Below are 17,454 nucleotides of genomic sequence, written 5' to 3' on the forward strand. Positions count from 1 at the left end.
ATTCAGAATGAATTCTGGGATTGATGTTTGTTTTTATAAAACTCGTCTCCCAGATTTTGATTGTCTTTGACCTGCGGATTTCTTCGGGGAGGGTGCCCATCGAGTTTCTACTGCAGAACTGTCTTTCACGCTGATTTCTACTTCGAGTATTTGTTGAAGCTGTCTCAGTCTGTTCTTTGCTCACCAGAACTGGTTTCTAATGGTTCTGACAAACAGCGGGCTTCAACTTTTGTTAACATGTTAGATGTCATACAGATCTTTTTCTACTTAAGTTCGTACTTATAACACTCGTTATCTTAGATTTTGAGTCCAAAACTAATCCATCTGGAATACATCGGCACTCAGCGTTTGCAGAAGGGGTCTACCTGCTGCTACAACGGGAGCCCCTGTCCCATCAAGGTTTACTTTATGATCCATCTTCCCTCACCTCCTCTGTGAAGTGCCAAATTCACCAATCAAAACTGCATTTTTCTTTTTTCAATAAAAGAGGAATGTTTCAGACATTAAAACAACAAAGCCCTAGCTCCACTCTGCCCAGCGCTATCTTCCTGACACAGTGAGCCAAGTTGTATTTGGTGTCAGCATTGACTAGAATCTCTTAAGATCGTAACCTTTAAATAAATCACAACAGATAGACCCAACAAAGGAGCCTCTTGACTTAAAAGTTGTCTTTTCTTGCATTAAAGATTTAAAATAATTCAACACCCTGGAAAACATCTCCAAAACGAAGTCACAGAACAGCAGCAACGGAAGGGACTGCCCTCTTGGCCGCCCACGGCAGCAGCAGGAGTCAGCAGAGGAGATGCTCCTGCCACAATTCTATGATGTCAAAAACACTCCCACGCAGAGAATGGCTCCCCAGGCCATCCCATGCTGCCAAACAAGAAACCAGAGACCTGGAGAGGCATAGCAAATGGCCCAAGGTCAGGACACAAATAGAAAACACAAAGACCAAGACTGGGCCAACACCCAACGACTCTGATATCCGTTTTTCCTCTTACTTCTTCACTGCTGCATGAGATCAGTACAGTTTCCTTCAAATACAACTGATCAAATGTTAAAGTAAAAGGATGGAGTGTCAACAACTACACTGATCAAATTATTTTCAAGTTAATGCCCATTGCGGACGAGGACAGGATGAAGCCAGCGCTCTTACGTTATCGGTTATAGCACAGACACAAAGCTTTTGGCAAACAAGTTGGTTACTTGAGTGATGGAGCTATAAATATGCCTTTGTTCTGATTTACCAAGACTGTTTTGTAGAACCTGATACAAATAACTTCCCTGGCCTTGGACAGTGCTGATTTTAGAGGTGCTCATCATAGGATCATTTGTATACAATGATCAGTTCTCAGAAAAAGTACTCAAATGTTATCACGTAAACTGATGGTAACCAAAGGAGGGTGGAGTTTGCCTCCAACCAAACCCTGAAGGGATGGCGGAATTCTGGCAGGCCCCTCAGGCCGTGAAACCACTGTTACACCAAAGAAGGGCACAGACCCATATCCCCCCCCCACTAGTAAGGGCCGAGGCGACCCCATTTCGGCTTCTGTGTGGGTAGCTTAAAAAGCCCCTTCCCCAACTCTTCCACGCTCTTCTTCCTCTGCAGGCCACTCCTTCATGTCTGTCCTTTCTGCTGCATGGGGAAGGGAAGCCCGTGACCGTGGTTCCCTGAAATAAAGGCCATCTAAATTCTTTTCACATATTCGGCTGAGTTATTCTTTCCCTGGTGGTTGGCGAATCTAACATAAACTTGAACACAATGATTGGTACTCAAGAAAAATACTCACATGTTACAACAAGGGACAGGCTTTTTAAAAGTGACAAAACAGGATAAAAATTATGACAAACAACAAAACCCTAAGAGGTGTTTTCTAAACCTCTAGACGCAAAGGTTTTTTTTTTTAAGGTTTTGGAATTCAGGAAAGTGCAGGAAGGCTACAAAGACAAAAGCACATGCTGGCAAGGATGTGGGCAAACTGCATCACCAATCTACTGTTTCTGGACATTTAGAACAGCACAGTCAGTTTGGAAAATGGTCTGAGAGCTCAACATGGGTCACTCTGTGATGCAGCCTCCTAACAGTGATGACCTCATGTTCTAACGTAAACATTCTCTGTACGATAGTGGCTCTTTCTCTTCAGTATGAGACAACGTCGGGAAGTTAAAGGAAAAGGCCCCCAGTGCACAGCAAAGTGACTCTTGATTTCTGACGTCAGAACTTCCCTAGCCACGCACCACAGTCATGCTTGTGCTACTATGGACCCTGGAAGTTAAATCATTCTGTAGGAGCGCATCTTCTCCAGCTCCAAGGGCCTAGAAAAGGTGAATGACTTTGAAATAGCTCCCAAGTCCTGCCCTGTTAAGCCAAATAACCTGGGTACAAGGCAGCGAGCCTGCAGGATGCCAGCTAGCCTCCCATTCTTACACAGAACTGCTCTCTACCCTGTTTCATTTTCACAGGCAGCTCACAAAAGCAGACACCTGCCTAGGATTCCATTCTCAGATCCTGTTCTGCCACCCAGACCTCTTCCACAAAAACATACAACTTTCTCTCCTAGAACCCACAGAAACTGATTTGTGTTTATGCATACGGTTCTTTGACCGTGCAGTGAGCACCATGGAGACAAGGCCCTTGCTCATTTTTGACTCTCAGTGTATCCTCCACACCTGACAAGTCACAGTGCTGTGTTGTATTAGCACCTTTCTCTCTTCTGGTTTGCTCTTCAATACTGCAGGACTGTCCTACAGCTGTGTATAAAGCAAGAGGGGAAACCAGACCAGCCACGTAAGACTAGGATCTGTAGTGAATACATGTTGTGAAGATCTATGGTTTCTTAAGAAACTTTTTTATTTTCACCTGTGATTCAAACATTAGGGCTTGTAGTTATCTCAAAGATGTATGGGAATGTCTGATGCATACCCCTCAAAAAACCAAACAAGGAAATTAAAGTCATTGAGCTGTAACCAAATGTTAAAACCACATCTTGGGAATATTTAGCATTTTAAGTCATGTGAATTTTAAACACTTATATTGGGGAAAGCATATTTTCCATTTCATTTAAACTACATTAAGAGAAAATTATTTGCTAAAAGTCTAAATTTTATCCTGTATTAACAAAATGCCCTTTTATATATCCAATGGACTGGTTGATTTGCACATCAAATTTTTATGTCATGCTTTCCTACCTCATGTTATATTTACACTTCAAATCTACAATTTTATTTAAGCACAACAATAAAAAAATCACTGTACAGGAATTTAAATACTTTTTTTACAACAATACAACTTTACAAAAACAAAGATCTTCCTCCCGCCACAATGAAAGCAGTTCACTCACCCACGTTAAAAGCTGTAAATATATTTTTCCTTGATGGACCTAAAATATAAGAGAAATACATGTAAAATATATATCAATGTTTAATTTGAAATATCATATAGCAACAAGCAGTTTGGGGGCAGGTATTTGGCACAGCAATTCAGTTACTGCTTGGGCTGCCTGAGCGCTGTACTGGAGCAGCTGGTTCTAGGCCAGCTTCCAGCTAACACACGCCCTGCAACACAGCAGGTGACAGCTCAATAACCCCAGTTCCAGGGCCAGCATGTGACAGAGCCAGAACCCCATGTGAGCACTGGGTTGAGTCCTGGCTGCTCCATTTCTAATCCAGCTCCCTTCAAATGCACCAGGGAAGACACTAACAGACAATCCAAGTACTTGGGCCCTCCTGGTTTCTGGCTTCTGCCAGGTCCAGCTCCAGTTATTATAGCTTCTTGGGGAGCAAACCAACAGATGGAATGCAGATCTGTCTTGTGTGTAATTCTGCTTTTCAAATAAATAACTAAACCTAAAAAAAAAAAACAAAAACAAACTAACAAAAAACCTCAGTCCCTATCACTTGCATTAGAGAATCAGGTGGATTTTTGGGGTCGTGGCTTCAGCCTAGCCCATTCTTGGCTTTTGTGGACATTTGGAAAGTTAATCAGCAGAAAGACCACAACACTGGTAAACCTTCACTAGAAGCTATCTCAAGTCAACGCACGTGCTGAAATGGATGGGGAGCAAGAGGCGCTGCTCTGAGAGTTGCGCCTTCCTAGGAAACTACTCCATAACAGACAGACTTTCCAAGAGATCTGCCCAGTTCAGCCCGATAATCCCTCCTTCAGGGAGATCTGGGTGGGTAATAAAAATCATGAAATTACCATCAGCTCCAGTATTATGTACCCCAGTAACAGGAAGGCAGGCTTTCTCTACGCGGCTGTGTCTTCCCCAGCTTTCTAGCGTGAATCTTGGGGCTGGCAGTTAGACTAGTGGTCAAGAAGCCAGTCGGGACACCCACATCCCACATCAGGGTGCCCAAGTCCAAGTTGCTACTTGGCCCTGCTTTAGTGTCCCAAAGGTTTTCTCTGAGTGTGGAATCAATGCTTTCCCTGGGTAGTGGCCTCATCTTTGTAAACAGACGACCATCCCTGTGAAATGCCTCAGGCGGACAATGGCAGCTTCCTGTAAATGATGAGCAGCTTGGGAGGCAGGAGGTGATGGCTCAAGGAGCCGAGTTCCTGTCCCCTATGTGGGAGACTGTATTCCTAGCTTCAGCTTTGTCCCTGTGTGGGCCGCAGGCACTCGGGGAGTGAACCAGGGCTGGCAGCATCCACTATTGCTGTGTCTCGTTTTATTGGTCAGGCTGCTCATTCACAGTTGTTACTCATGTTAAGTAATCCTTCCACTAAGCACAAAAACTAAAATGACTTGTGATAAAGTTGTGATGCCACACAATTGGCAACCCTGGAAAGAATTCAGAACAGCCACAGAGATTATGCAGTCAGTGATGCCAAGAGGCATTAGCGGTAAAGAGCAAGGGAGGGGACAAAAGAAGGAAAAAAAAAGAACATCTTGCAGCAAAGACATGAAGACATGAGTACGGTCATAAACATTAGACAGCTAGTCTGATGGGAAGCAAATCACGTATTCCTACTGCTTACCACTTCACCACTCTAGGACATGAACTCAGAATATTGAACTCCAGCAGTTTTGTTATTTTCCCTTATGCTATGTGTTCTGCAAATTTAAGTTATAGAATCACAAAACTCTCAAAACAAGAGCAATCTATTCCCTCCATGGGAAACTCTATTTACCACCTTGCTTAGCAGACTTCTATTTATTTCTTCAGATTTATTTTAATCATTTGAAATCGGCGGGGAGAGGAGAGGAAAGGACAGTGAAGGGGAGGGGAGAGACAGTCCAATCTTACATCTGCTGGTTTATTTCCTAAATGGCTGTAATAGTCATGGCTGGGGCAGGCCAGAGGCAGGAAGCTTAAATAGTGCTCAGGCATCCCACATGGATGGCAGGGACCCAAGCACTTGGGCCGGCTTCTGCAGCTTTTCCATGTGTATTATCAGGGAGCTGGATAGCAAGTGGAAAAGCTGAGACTCAAACCAGAGCTCCCATATAGAAACCCAGTGTTCCAGGAGGTAGCTTTAACCTACCACACCACAATAGTCCTGGGACTTTCAGGAGTGACTATTAAACATACCATACAGGTAACTATCTCAACTCCCTCCAAACCACAACTTCTAGCACCTCAGCCCCACTCTTCTGCGCATACCTTTGGGCGGAGTCTTCAGCAGGTGCGCATGAGCTCTGGGGACCAAGGGCTTCAGGTACAAGGATGCCGAGGAGGCCTTCTGAAACACTGGCTTGGGAGGGTTCTCCTCATACTTGATGGCAGCAGCATTCCCAGCTGTAACAACACCAGAGGACATTTGATCAGTCTCCCACATCTATCCCTTCCTCCTTGAATCAGCAGACATTAAGCATCAATTACGTGCCTGGCACTGCTGAGTGTCACAAACACCAAGACTGACAATTAGTGTGACTGCTCACTCCCCATCCTGGTAACAAGATGGGCAGGTGCTCAAGTCCTTGATACAAATGACATGCATATAACCCATGCACACCTCCTCTGGTATACCTGAAATCAGTAAAAGCGGCGTAAACAGTCATACTGTTTGAGAAACAGCAAGGGGAAAAGCCCAACAGTGCTCAGCACAGACGTAAGTTAAAGTGTTCACATGCATCTTTTTAACCACTGGTTGGTCAAGTCTGGGGAAGCAGAACTTGCAATGTGTCGGGTGACTGTAGCACATGTCATCAAGGGTGCAAAGGAAACGATGTAACCAGGGTGGCATTACATCTGAGCATGACAGGGTACAAGCAACCAGCTCCTTCAGGACATGGACAGTAATGTTCAAACTCCCTGGTGGCCACAAGGGGGAGATCGGCAGCCAATATCCATGTTCCTGCAAGACGTTAGTAGGCACACCTAGCCTAGCGCCAAGGTGCCTCGCCTCAAAGGAAAACCAAGAGGGAAGTTCATCGAAACAACAAATATCTTTTTTTTTTCTACCAGCCTGGACTAGACTTTTATTATCTGCTTCCAGAAACCTCCAACACCATGTTCTAATCATTCAGTTTTTTCTTCCATTCAACTCTTACAATCATTATAAACTTCAAATCCCTTTTCTCGCCTTACATTTCCAGCAAAAGGCAAGATGCCCATCTTGTTTACAGACATAAAGACAGGTAGAAAACATTCATCAGGACAAACTTTTCTGATTTCTACACCAGTGTGCACCGGTTCACAGTCAAACCTTGGAAGGACATGCTGCTATTCTCACTTGATCCATGGGAGCCCAGCACACCGAGCCATCTGTTCATTCTTCTGGTGCCCAGATAAAATTCCTGATACTAGGTCAAGTCCACACAGGGCCTTCCTTCCTGCTGACCAGCTTCTGTCAACTCCCCATCCTTCTTTCCAATTCTCACCTTCCCCACAACCTAGAGACTTGTTTTATCCAACGCTGATGGGAAGCTATTGTGCTGACAGGACTAATACCTTGCTCCTGCAAAACTGAACATAGCTTCAAAGGGAAGATGAGGAGTGACTTCAAAGTCTTACAGTAATAGAGCATATTTTCCTAACTTTTCTCCTTTTTAAAGATTTTATATGCTTGAAAGGAAGAGTGAGAGAGGAACAGGGAGAGGACAAAAGAGCCTTCCATACACACGTTCACTCCCAGATGGTAACAATAAGGCTGAGCCAAGCAGAAGCCAGCAGTTTCATCTGCGGTTCCCACATGAGTGGCAACATTTTCCACTGTTTTTCCAGGGTGAAGTAGCAGGGAGCTGGGTTGAAAGTAAAGCAGCCAGGATTTGAACCAGCGCCTCAATGGGATGGTGATGCTGCGGACGATGGTTTAACGTGCAACACAGCATCCCCAGATTTTCATATAAAATGGATATTGGAATTCAACTGGCATTTCAGCTTTGGTTGACTCAATGATCCTGTGACAGTCACGGGTCTTAACCACATTTTGAAGCAATCTGGACTTTGCATTTTTCTTGAGCCAATTTTTCATGAAATTCAGCAGCACATAAACCACCTATTCAGCTTCTGGAAAACCGAGTTCAGCTTACAAACATAATATGAACTTGCTTGATTCTAACTTCATGCCTTTCCTTTCTAGACCTCAGACACAGAGACCTTCAGGGTACAAGCAGCTCAGGAGCTTTTCCAGGGAAGCAAGGGACACATTGCTCACAGCAGCCACCCCTCCCCTCAGCTTTGTCTCAAACACAAGAGGACCTGTTGTCCTGGAAACAGTCTCCATGTCTTCCCTCAGGCTCAACACTGCTGAGATCCACCAGCAATGCAGGAACACACCAGAGGGAAAAAAAACCCATGTCTCCGAAATAAAACCACCAGGTACGTGTCTATTTCTATACACAGACTTACATGAAACCATGAGGATCTTCACAAAGTACACAAAAAGATGCATGGATGTATTTTTAAAAATCATGCCCACGCATATCTTTCACTTCCATTTTCCCACAAACTTTGTGAAGCTCTGCCATGTACATACACAGGCTCCACAGCCTCATAGCCTCCGATCAAGTATCATGTATGCTCCTGCCTCACCCAGGATGGCACCACCACTGCCGAACTGAGCACCCTGCATCACCAACACTAGATATCCTGTCTCTTTCCCCCTCCAGTCTGGACCATTTGCTTCCTACAAAACCCCAACTTGAAGGCTCTCTGTCACCAGGACGCATGGTGCCCTTCAGCATTTCTCATGCCTTCCATTTTGACTCTTAACACGGCAGCTGGTTGTGTATCCTCAAGATACCCACATTTCCGGCATGCAGAGTTATTACACATGCCAACAATGAACTCTTTGGTGGCGATACCTGAGAAGGACAGAAGACTAACAGTTGCAAGCAGTGGAATCCTACCTACAAGACACAACTTGTGCTGACTCAGGTATGGCCTAGCAGTGCTAAGCCCTCTATGTAGAGACACCCAGCTTCATCACATATTCAAAGATTACACAGGCTGCCCCAGGGACCTACTCACTGACACTGCCCTCAATCCCATGAAGCCCAGCTGCATCCTCAGAATCTTCCTAAAACACAAGAATCCAGGGCACGCAACCATCCCGTGCCAAATGGGCTGTGGATTCACCAACGTGTCAGTCAGCTCTGACATGCCACTTGACATTGCCTCTGCTGCAATGGCATCTTTGGTCCTACTTGTCTTAATTAGCCTAGAAGTACAGTTTCTCTAGAAGGCTTATTTCCATTCCTCCATTGCAAAAATGTAATTCAGACCAAATAAGTGTGGTGGATCAAAAAAAAAAAGGAAACCTCAGAAATATTGAAGTACTTGATTTTCCTCCAAGAAAAGGGCTACTCATTCTACCACACTTACATTGGCTTTTTAAACTTTTCTCTAGCCTGTAGATAAAACTATGTCCAATTCTGTTTACTAATGTAGGCTTACCAACACAGAACCAGCATTCTGCTCATTTCTTAGGTTTTTTGTGAACCAGTTTCACATCAGCCACTGTACCAGAACATCTGCCCACCTTGCTTAAAGTAAACCACCACTGAACTGTAGGCTTTCAAATCCCTAAAGGAAAATCACTCCACTTGGTAATAACAAGAATGTCCCTTATAGACCCCAAGTAAAGAAGAGAAAGAACAAAATTAATGGTGGCCTAAATAACTATTGCCTTATTGAACAGTCCATTCCACAGAGGACTTGAAGATAGGCCTGGTGGTATAGAGTATGCCAAGGAGTTTGTGGGGCAATGGAATTAAAGGGTAGGTTTTATGGCACAACAGATGAAGCTGCCACTTGCAAGGCCAGCATTCCATATACCGGCATGTGGGTCAAGAACTGACCACCCTGCTTTCTATCCAGTTCCCTGCTACGGCTCCTGGGAGGGCAATGGATGAAGGCCCAAGCACTTGGGCCCCAGTAACCCATATTGAAACACAGATGAAGTTTCCAGGCTTCTGGTTTTGGCCTGGCCCAGCCACAGAAATAATGGCTTTTTGGAGAACATGAACCAGCACATGGACTAAATCCTTCTCCCTCTCTGTCACTGTGCCTTTCAAATAAATATGGATGTATTTATTCATATATTGTTTGCAAAACAATCCTTTGAAATCCATGTGTATTTTCCCAGAATAAAAATAAAAAATTCAAATCATTAAAAATGTCCATGAGCTTTTTGAAGTATTTTCCCACATATCCTATGTCTCTTTTCACTTCCTCATCTATGACAGACATCACCCGTCAAACAAAAAACATCTCCTCTCAATCTGGGAGCAGCCCTGGAAACCTTCGGTTCTGCTCTTCTGGTGATTCCTACTCCCTACCCACGGCTGGCAGGTGGACTCACATCTTTCCTGGCATGAGTGAAACAAAATCTGAGGGTAGGCAACAGGCACCTTTGTATGAGCTGAATCACTGAACAAATCAAACATCTCTCCCCCAAATATCAGGCATCACCTTTTTGCTTATTTTCTTCAGGCAATAAAAAGGTGGGACAGGCATGTGGCACAGCATTCAAGCTGCCACAAGGGGCACAGGTCTGGCTTTAAGACCCAGATCCGTTCCAAGTCTGACTTCCTACCAAGGCACACTCCGAGAGGCAGCAGTGACACTTTGGATGAGACCAGTGAGTCCAAGGTGGCACATCCACTGCTCACATGGTCCCACGTCCGTTGGAGAACCAGGAAGGGTCTGAATTCCCTCCTCTCTGCATCAGGCAGGTCTCAGCCAGGACTGCCCAGAGGGCTTGGTACTGTACTTAGACTCCTCTGAGTTGAGCTCTCGTTTCCCAGAGAGTGCCAGCCCCTTCAGTTTGCATTACTTACATTTTCCCTTTCGCTCCCCACCCCCTCCAAAAAAGGAAGCATGTTTCTGTGGCCCAAGACTATAAAGGCCAATGCCAAAGGACGCTATGGAATGCGGCAAAATTACACATTCACCTAAGTTGCACATGATTCCCAAACCTTCAACTCTACAACCTATAGTGCTCATATATAGGTCACTGTTATCCACATGCTTTAATGTGCTTACACTCTTGATGTCAGATAGGTATTGTTAGGTATTGAAGTTTTAATGTTAACCTTCATAAATGAGCATTTAGTACAGAAACTACTCTGCAAGGCTCTGTGCTAATACGCAAAAGAAAATCCATGTTTGAACATTTTCTATGCTTAAAAGGATATACACAAAGCCAAAAATTGCCACAAAGGAAAAATAAAATGATTGTCTTCTGATTCAGTCATTTTAAAATTTGGCTATTTCCATAGCATACCAATGTATAAAGAACCAAATGCTAATTTTACAACAGCTCTCTGCTGTCCCAGAAGTTCCTCAGTGTTGCCACTAACCATCAAGGAAACAGGCAAACAATGCCAGAAAACAATACTCTTTAGAAGAGTTCATACCGGTACACTGATGTGAATGACAGTGAAAAAATACGGTCATTTCCTAGCATGACCCTTCATTATCACAGCCGGATAATTTCAACTCAAAAATTATTTTTTCTTATTTGGAGCTAACATTTCAAAAAAGGATATGGAAGTTATAATTTAGGAGACTAACCAAAGATGTGATATTCCAAATTTACTTCTGGGGAAATATTTTTAATTTGCACAATGCTAATCATTTAATCAGAAATTAAAACATCGAGTAGCCTTGGATAGTAAGATAATTTCATTACCAAGAACCTTGTTAATGGTGAATTGCATTCAGTAGAAGTCCTGAAACACATAAAACGTACAGCAAATGTGGTTCTTCACAGAATCATTCACATCTTAAATTTCAATACACCAAAAAAAAATACTGCAATTAACAAAGTACAAACGACAAAACTACCAAGAGATCCTTAATGAAATCCTTGAATAAAAATCCAAGCATGCTCACAAACAAAGGAATCAACCAAGAAATCATTGACCTACTTCTTTTCCCAGTGAACGTGGCTAACAAAGGAATTATACAAAGGCTGTAGGATCCCACGACCAGCAGTGTTAATAAGGTGGCATCATAGTCCCTCTCAGAACCAGGCGGTGGGGTGAGTGTAGAATTGATGAAGATGCTGGAAGAAATATCAGTTTCTGTGCAACTGCGAAATCCTCCTGGTATAGTCATTTAAAATGATCAAAGCAAGCTTAAGCAGGAAAAGCTGCAGCCATGTTCCCTCTCATACGCCTCATGCTTGCTCTTAGTGAATTTGAATGGAGGGAGGGAAAAAAAATCCCACGTAAGCTCCAAGGCACTACACACAACAGATTTAACCAGCTAGCAAATCAAACAGAAAGAAACTCATTGTCAATGCCACATCTATGAAGGGGACACACTGCTACTTGACAGGCTCTGTGGGTGCACGGTAAACTCCTTTGTCAAAAAAACAAAAAGCCATGAACAAAAGCATTTTACAATCTCTTCAGGGGTGTCAGACACAGCAGTGAAACGGTGGTCAAATTAACATGGCTGTCGACGGAAAACACTGGGTCGCAAAAGCACCAGAAGATGTGTCTGTTCCAAGTGTCAGAGTCCACAGCCAGGGCAGTCCCTGGAGAGCACACTGGGGATTCTGTGTTTGGCGGACTGCTTTTCAAATGCACATTGCAAAACAGAAAGTCAGAAGAGAAATAACTGTAAATACACACGTGTAGATTTCTCACGCAAATTCAGAGAACTGCTACATTCAAATCCTTCTGATGTTACCACAACTTTCAAATTCCAACAATAACAATAAATAACAATCCCATTTAAATAATGTATTTCTAATGTGCCTGTACGCAGGTCTTACCATCGGGAAATTAGCTGCTGCTTGCAAATAACCTGTCAGACATGTGTGCTCGTTAATTCAGGCATTAGCCCAATGCCTGTCCTCCATACGCAATTCTGTCCTCTACTTGCTCTGTGACTTGGAGGGAGTGATAGCATCCCTGAGCCTCACTGACTCCGCAAGTGAAATCAGGGTCACAGGAACACTTAAGCCCTAACCAGAAAGGAATGTTTCTGACCTTTTGCTTTAAAAAATTGATTTATTTTTATTGGAAAAGCACATTTTTGTTTGTTTGCTTTTACAGAGAGAAAAGACCTTCCATCTGTCACAGCAGCCAGAGCTTAGCTGATCCGATGCTAGAAGCCAGAAGCTTCTTCGGGGTCACCCACATGGGAGCAGGGTCCCAAGGCCTTGGGCCACCCTTGACTGCTTTCCCAGGGCACATGCAGAAAGCTGGATGGGAAGTTGAGCAGCTGGGACACAAACTGGCACCCATATGGGATCCTGGCACTTGTAAAGCAAGGACTTTAACCACTAGGCCATCACGCTGGGTCCTTTTTCCAACCTTTAAGTAGAAGAACTAGTCATCTTCTTCTACCCACATGCTTGTACCCACTCCACCAGGTGTCCTAGTCATCGTTACTGCTTTTGAGAGTGAGCACTATTGCTCCATGCGCGGCTTCCTGCCCTGTAACTGTGTGAATTCATTCAGGTACTATCTGAGGAGGACATTCAAGAGAAACATGAAGTACTTAGTCAAAATACAATTTTTAAATGAAAAGGACAGTTCTTTCAACCTACCCAATTTTATACAAAGTAAATCTGCATCAACTGATAATTTTAATGTAACAAGTTGAAATCTTTGAGACTGGTGTTACGGTCAGCGTTAAGCCACCACTTGCAAACCATATTGAAGCCCCAGTCTGGAGCCTGATTTGTACTTCTGATCCAGCTTCCTGTTCGTGTGCCTGGGAAGGCAGCAGAAGACAGCCTATTACTTAGGCTGGCACAATCCACATGGGAGACCCAAAGGGAGTTTGGGGATCTTGGCTCTGGCTTGGGGTTGCAGCTATTTGGGGAGTGAAACAGGTCTTTCCATCACTCTGCAATAAATAAAATCTTTAAAAATAAATCATTCACAATTCCTTTTCAAGTTCTAATACACAAACCACATTACACTGATTCACAAAGTACAGTCGCATTCCAGGTGATGCACTTCAAAATCCTTCATGCAAAAGAGAATACTGAGTGCCTTCAGCCCATGATTTCAGAGTTTCACTGGTTGTTCAAGGGAGAATGTTTTGCACAGAATGTGTTTTTCCTGTGAAACTTTCAGAACAGTTCCCCGGAAAAGTAACGTGTTTCCCTAAGCACAGACACAGAGCGGCTACTGACTTGCACAGCACTCACTTGTACCTGCTGTACCAACGGCCCCCAGAGTTCGGCATGAGGCAGACTTACAGTTACTGCTGTACGTGCTCAGCTCACTGTGGGAGCTGGCGACCGAATGGGTGCTCCCCGTCTTCCGCAGCGCTGAGCTCTTCAACGATGCTTTGGATTTGGGGAGCGGCCTAGGCAAGTTCATCCAAGAGGGCTGTGCCGTCTTTGAGGATGTAGGTTTTCCTTAGGATAGCAAAGAAAAAACAAAGTTTTCCACTGCTCACCATCTTAAAAGTCAGAGCTTTAAGTCTCGAAGCTCAAACTTCTCTGCCAACAACTGAGTCCAAAGGCAACACTAGCACTCCGCAGAAACTGAGGCAATTAGAATATGACAAGTGTGACACAAAAACACAAGTAAATGAAAAACTGGAAACAAAAAAACTAGTAAAAAAAAAAAAAAGGTTTTTTTTTTTTTAAATCAAAGAATGTTGAAAATGCCCAAAACTTAACACCAGGTGGTGCTATACTAATACTCTTATTTATTTATTTTTTTTAATCTCACGTAGGTTTTTTTGTTACTTGCCAAACTCAAAATGTTTTTGCTAGAATCCCAACTCCTTCTTGTAGCACAAAGTGTTCCACCCAGAAAAAAAAACACGAAACAAGACACATGCACACTGTACCCTCCGCCACCACTTCAGCCTGGTGCTTACACCTGCTTCCCAAATTCTCCAACTTCCATTTGCTATTCTATTTCACAACTCATTTCAGAGTTTTCCCCTTGAGGAGTCTATGTAAGTCCCTTTAATTACTACACTGTGCTTAGATGAATCCCAAATTCACACATGCAGCTCTAGCCCCCTCCTGAATCCCACTGCCGCTCACATTTTAAAGCTTTCTTTTATTTTCCTATTTGTATTAGAAAGGCAGAGAGATAGAGACAATAAGAGCTCTTTTATCCACTGGTACAGTCTCCAAATGCCCCACTGTGGCTGGGGGATTGGGCAGTGAAGAACTGGGAGTGCTATGGGACTGTCTGGAACTCAAATCTTTGAACCATCACCTGTTGCCTGTCAGGTGCCTTTGAGCAGGGGGTCGGCAATGAGTGAAGCCCCGACTCCAATCCAGGCACTCTGACACTCCATTTCAAACTCCGTGTTGAGTTCGTTACCCTTAGGAAGATACTTCCTTCTCTATTGATGAGAATTAAAGCTCCCATCCTCCTTTTTTTTTCATTCTGAAAATACCTCTTCTTGTCTTCCCCAGATATACAACTAGCCAGCAAATGTCTCAGTGCTACTGGCATCATATCTAAGGCCTATCGGCAAGCGACAAGAACCTTCGACTCAACACCTTTTGGACTGGCACTAGGTGTGACAAGCTGCGGCTGGACCCCAGCACTCCTGGCTCTGTCCTGTGATGACTCCACCTGTACAAATCCCATCTGGATAGAGGGGAAGGCGCACACATCTCGGTCTGTCCACTGCAGTCAGCGGCAGCATGGCTCTCAGCGGCTGCAGCCTGTTCTTTCACATCAGCGTGTACACTGCTCTAGGCAGCCCAGGGCTACCTCTGATATCAGCCATATTACACACTGCTCCTCTTCATATCTGATTTCTTCAAAGGCCATCGTAAGGATAATTCCCCTTGTGTCATGCCCCGCTCCAACTCCCCAAACACATGCACGAAGGCACACACATACATACTTGCATAGCCTTCATTTGTTTTTCACTGGGCTGTGCTACTATCCTGTTTATGCTCATCAACACTACTCCACTGGTATCCCTTTCATCCACACCCTCTTTCTGTCCAGGAAATTCATAGCTGCTTGACTATTCTCTTCTAAATCCTTGCTACTCATCTGAAGCTCCACCACAGAGCTACTGGATCACCATCTGTGTCCTAAAGAAGATCCCCTTCACTTTCAGCAGCACTGTGGGCTGTCCCTCCGAGGGACACCCTCACAGGCCACAGAGCTGCTCCTGTCATTCAACTTCTGTTCCCATGCTGACTTTTGGATTTGCCTCCAAGGTTCCTGAGAACAGGTTGGGCTCATGATTAAACGCAATCCCATGAGATCCAGCCTCATTCCCGGTACAGAGTAAGGCTTACTAAATGCTGGCTGAATGAATTTTTATTTTAATGATAAAACTAAATGGCATTTTAAGGGAAATGAGCCAATCACAAAAGGTTAAATACCACATGTTTGCCTTAATTTAAGATGATATGATGTTATGTATAACATGTTATGTTTTGAATGTTATATGTTGTGTATAAACTAAAATTGAAGTGTAGGTGAGGTGGTCACAGAAGGTGGCTGGGAACTTGCATTTACTTTTAACATATTGGTTACTCATTACTATGTCAATTAATTCCATAATGATGTAAATTTTTGCTGATGGTATGTTGGAGCTTTCAATTGACTGGGATGATACTCTGCTGGCTCTGTCTTCAGACCAGAGAGGGTATACCTAAGAAGCCGTTGAACTTGACTGGACAATAAGATGCTGAACTCTATGTTTGGTATACGCTTGCAATGGGGGAATCTCAACTGAACTTGAGCTGTGGTTATGCAACAAGGTGGAGGAATCCACCATGGTGGGAAGGTTTGGGGAGGGGTGGGGAGAACCCAAGTATCTATGTAACTGTGTCACATAATACAATGTAATTAACGAAGTTAAATAATAAATAATTAAAAAAAAAACTAAATGGCATTTGGATAATGTATCATTGCATTATCAAGCACTAAGTAACTAACTAGTAAGTAACTAGCACTAATAACTAACTCATTTTTACAAGCTTATTCAACCCTTCAGTTTAACTAGAAAAAAAGAGATATTCTTGTTTATGGCCTGCTCTCCAATGGTGAACAAATAGTAGACATCCAATTACTTACGCGACTTTTCTATTTTGTCACCAGCTTTGCTTGCTTTCGGAGGAAATGAAACAAAGGAGGTTTCTAAAATAGAAATTTACTGAACGGTTGCTCCTCAACACCAACACTAATTAGCATTCAACATGGAAACAGATCAAGATTTCTGGATCACAACCATGACCACTGTCAAGGCTTCAGAAGTTTTGCAAACCATCCTAGCATGACTTCTGAAGGCCTCATAGGTCTGCAGGATGTTCCCTCAGGGAGCCTTGAACAACCAGCACCCAGTTTGCCCTGGAAGCAACCTTGCTCTCACGCCCACACGCCACTCCCATGACCTTGACCAGCCTCACGGTCATGCTCCTCCAGCCCCACGCCCTCTGTCATGGGGCCAGATACAGTCCTTGCCAATGTCTTCCCCATTCCATTTAAACTTATGACTCTTGAGCACTAAGGCCATGAAAGCACATCTATATTTCAGCAAAAATTTGCTGACACTCAGCATGAAACCCAAGAAATGATTACTATGATTACGCCAGTTTACAGAGAAAACTAGTTAGTGCTTCAATGATGAATTTAAGCCACAAACCTCATGGGAAGACCTAGAAGACAGGCACCTAACTAGCAACTCCAGGTACTATCCTGTGTGCCACGCAAGGGAAGCATGGCTCCGAATTCCCACACACTGAAATCACCTGTCACCTCTAGTTCACTGCCCTGAAAGGTGACGTTGGCCAGTTTACACCACGTGGTATAACAGATCCCAGATATAAAAGTTTCAAGATTCACTTGCAGATATAGCACCTCAGAGAACCTGGCCAGGGGACCAACATAGTGACGCAACAAGTTGAGCCACTGCCTACAGTGCTGGTACCACATATGGGTGCAGCTGCTCCATTTCCGATCCAGCCCACTGCTGATGGCCTGGGAAAGCAGTGGAGGATGACCAAAGCCTGGCACCAGTATGGGAGACTTGGAGAAAGCTTCTGGTTTTGGTCTGAACCGGCCATGGCCAGAGTGGCCATTTAGGGAGTGAATTAGCAGG

General features: G+C 43.9%; 1 protein-coding gene across 3 annotated transcripts in view; it reads right to left on the minus strand.

Annotated features, from left to right (window-relative positions):
- Positions 1–17,454, minus strand: part of MTUS1 (microtubule associated scaffold protein 1) — a 152,055-nt gene that overhangs the window by 54,425 nt on the left and 80,176 nt on the right. For all 3 annotated transcript variants that reach the window (XR_009246265.1, XR_009246266.1, XM_004597821.4), the window contains exons 4-6: positions 13,616–13,777; positions 5,608–5,742; positions 3,342–3,380 (exon numbers count right to left, since the gene is read on the minus strand). Coding sequence is in view for 1 of the 3 variants with exons in the window: in XM_004597821.4 (XP_004597878.2) it covers positions 3,342–3,380; positions 5,608–5,742; positions 13,616–13,777 (336 nt within the window). In the remaining 2 variants the exon portion in view is untranslated. The remainder of the gene's footprint in view (positions 1–3,341; positions 3,381–5,607; positions 5,743–13,615; positions 13,778–17,454) is intronic.

This window comes from Ochotona princeps, chromosome 11 (genome assembly GCF_030435755.1).
Source record: "Ochotona princeps isolate mOchPri1 chromosome 11, mOchPri1.hap1, whole genome shotgun sequence".
Lineage (NCBI taxonomy): Eukaryota > Metazoa > Chordata > Mammalia > Lagomorpha > Ochotonidae > Ochotona > Ochotona princeps.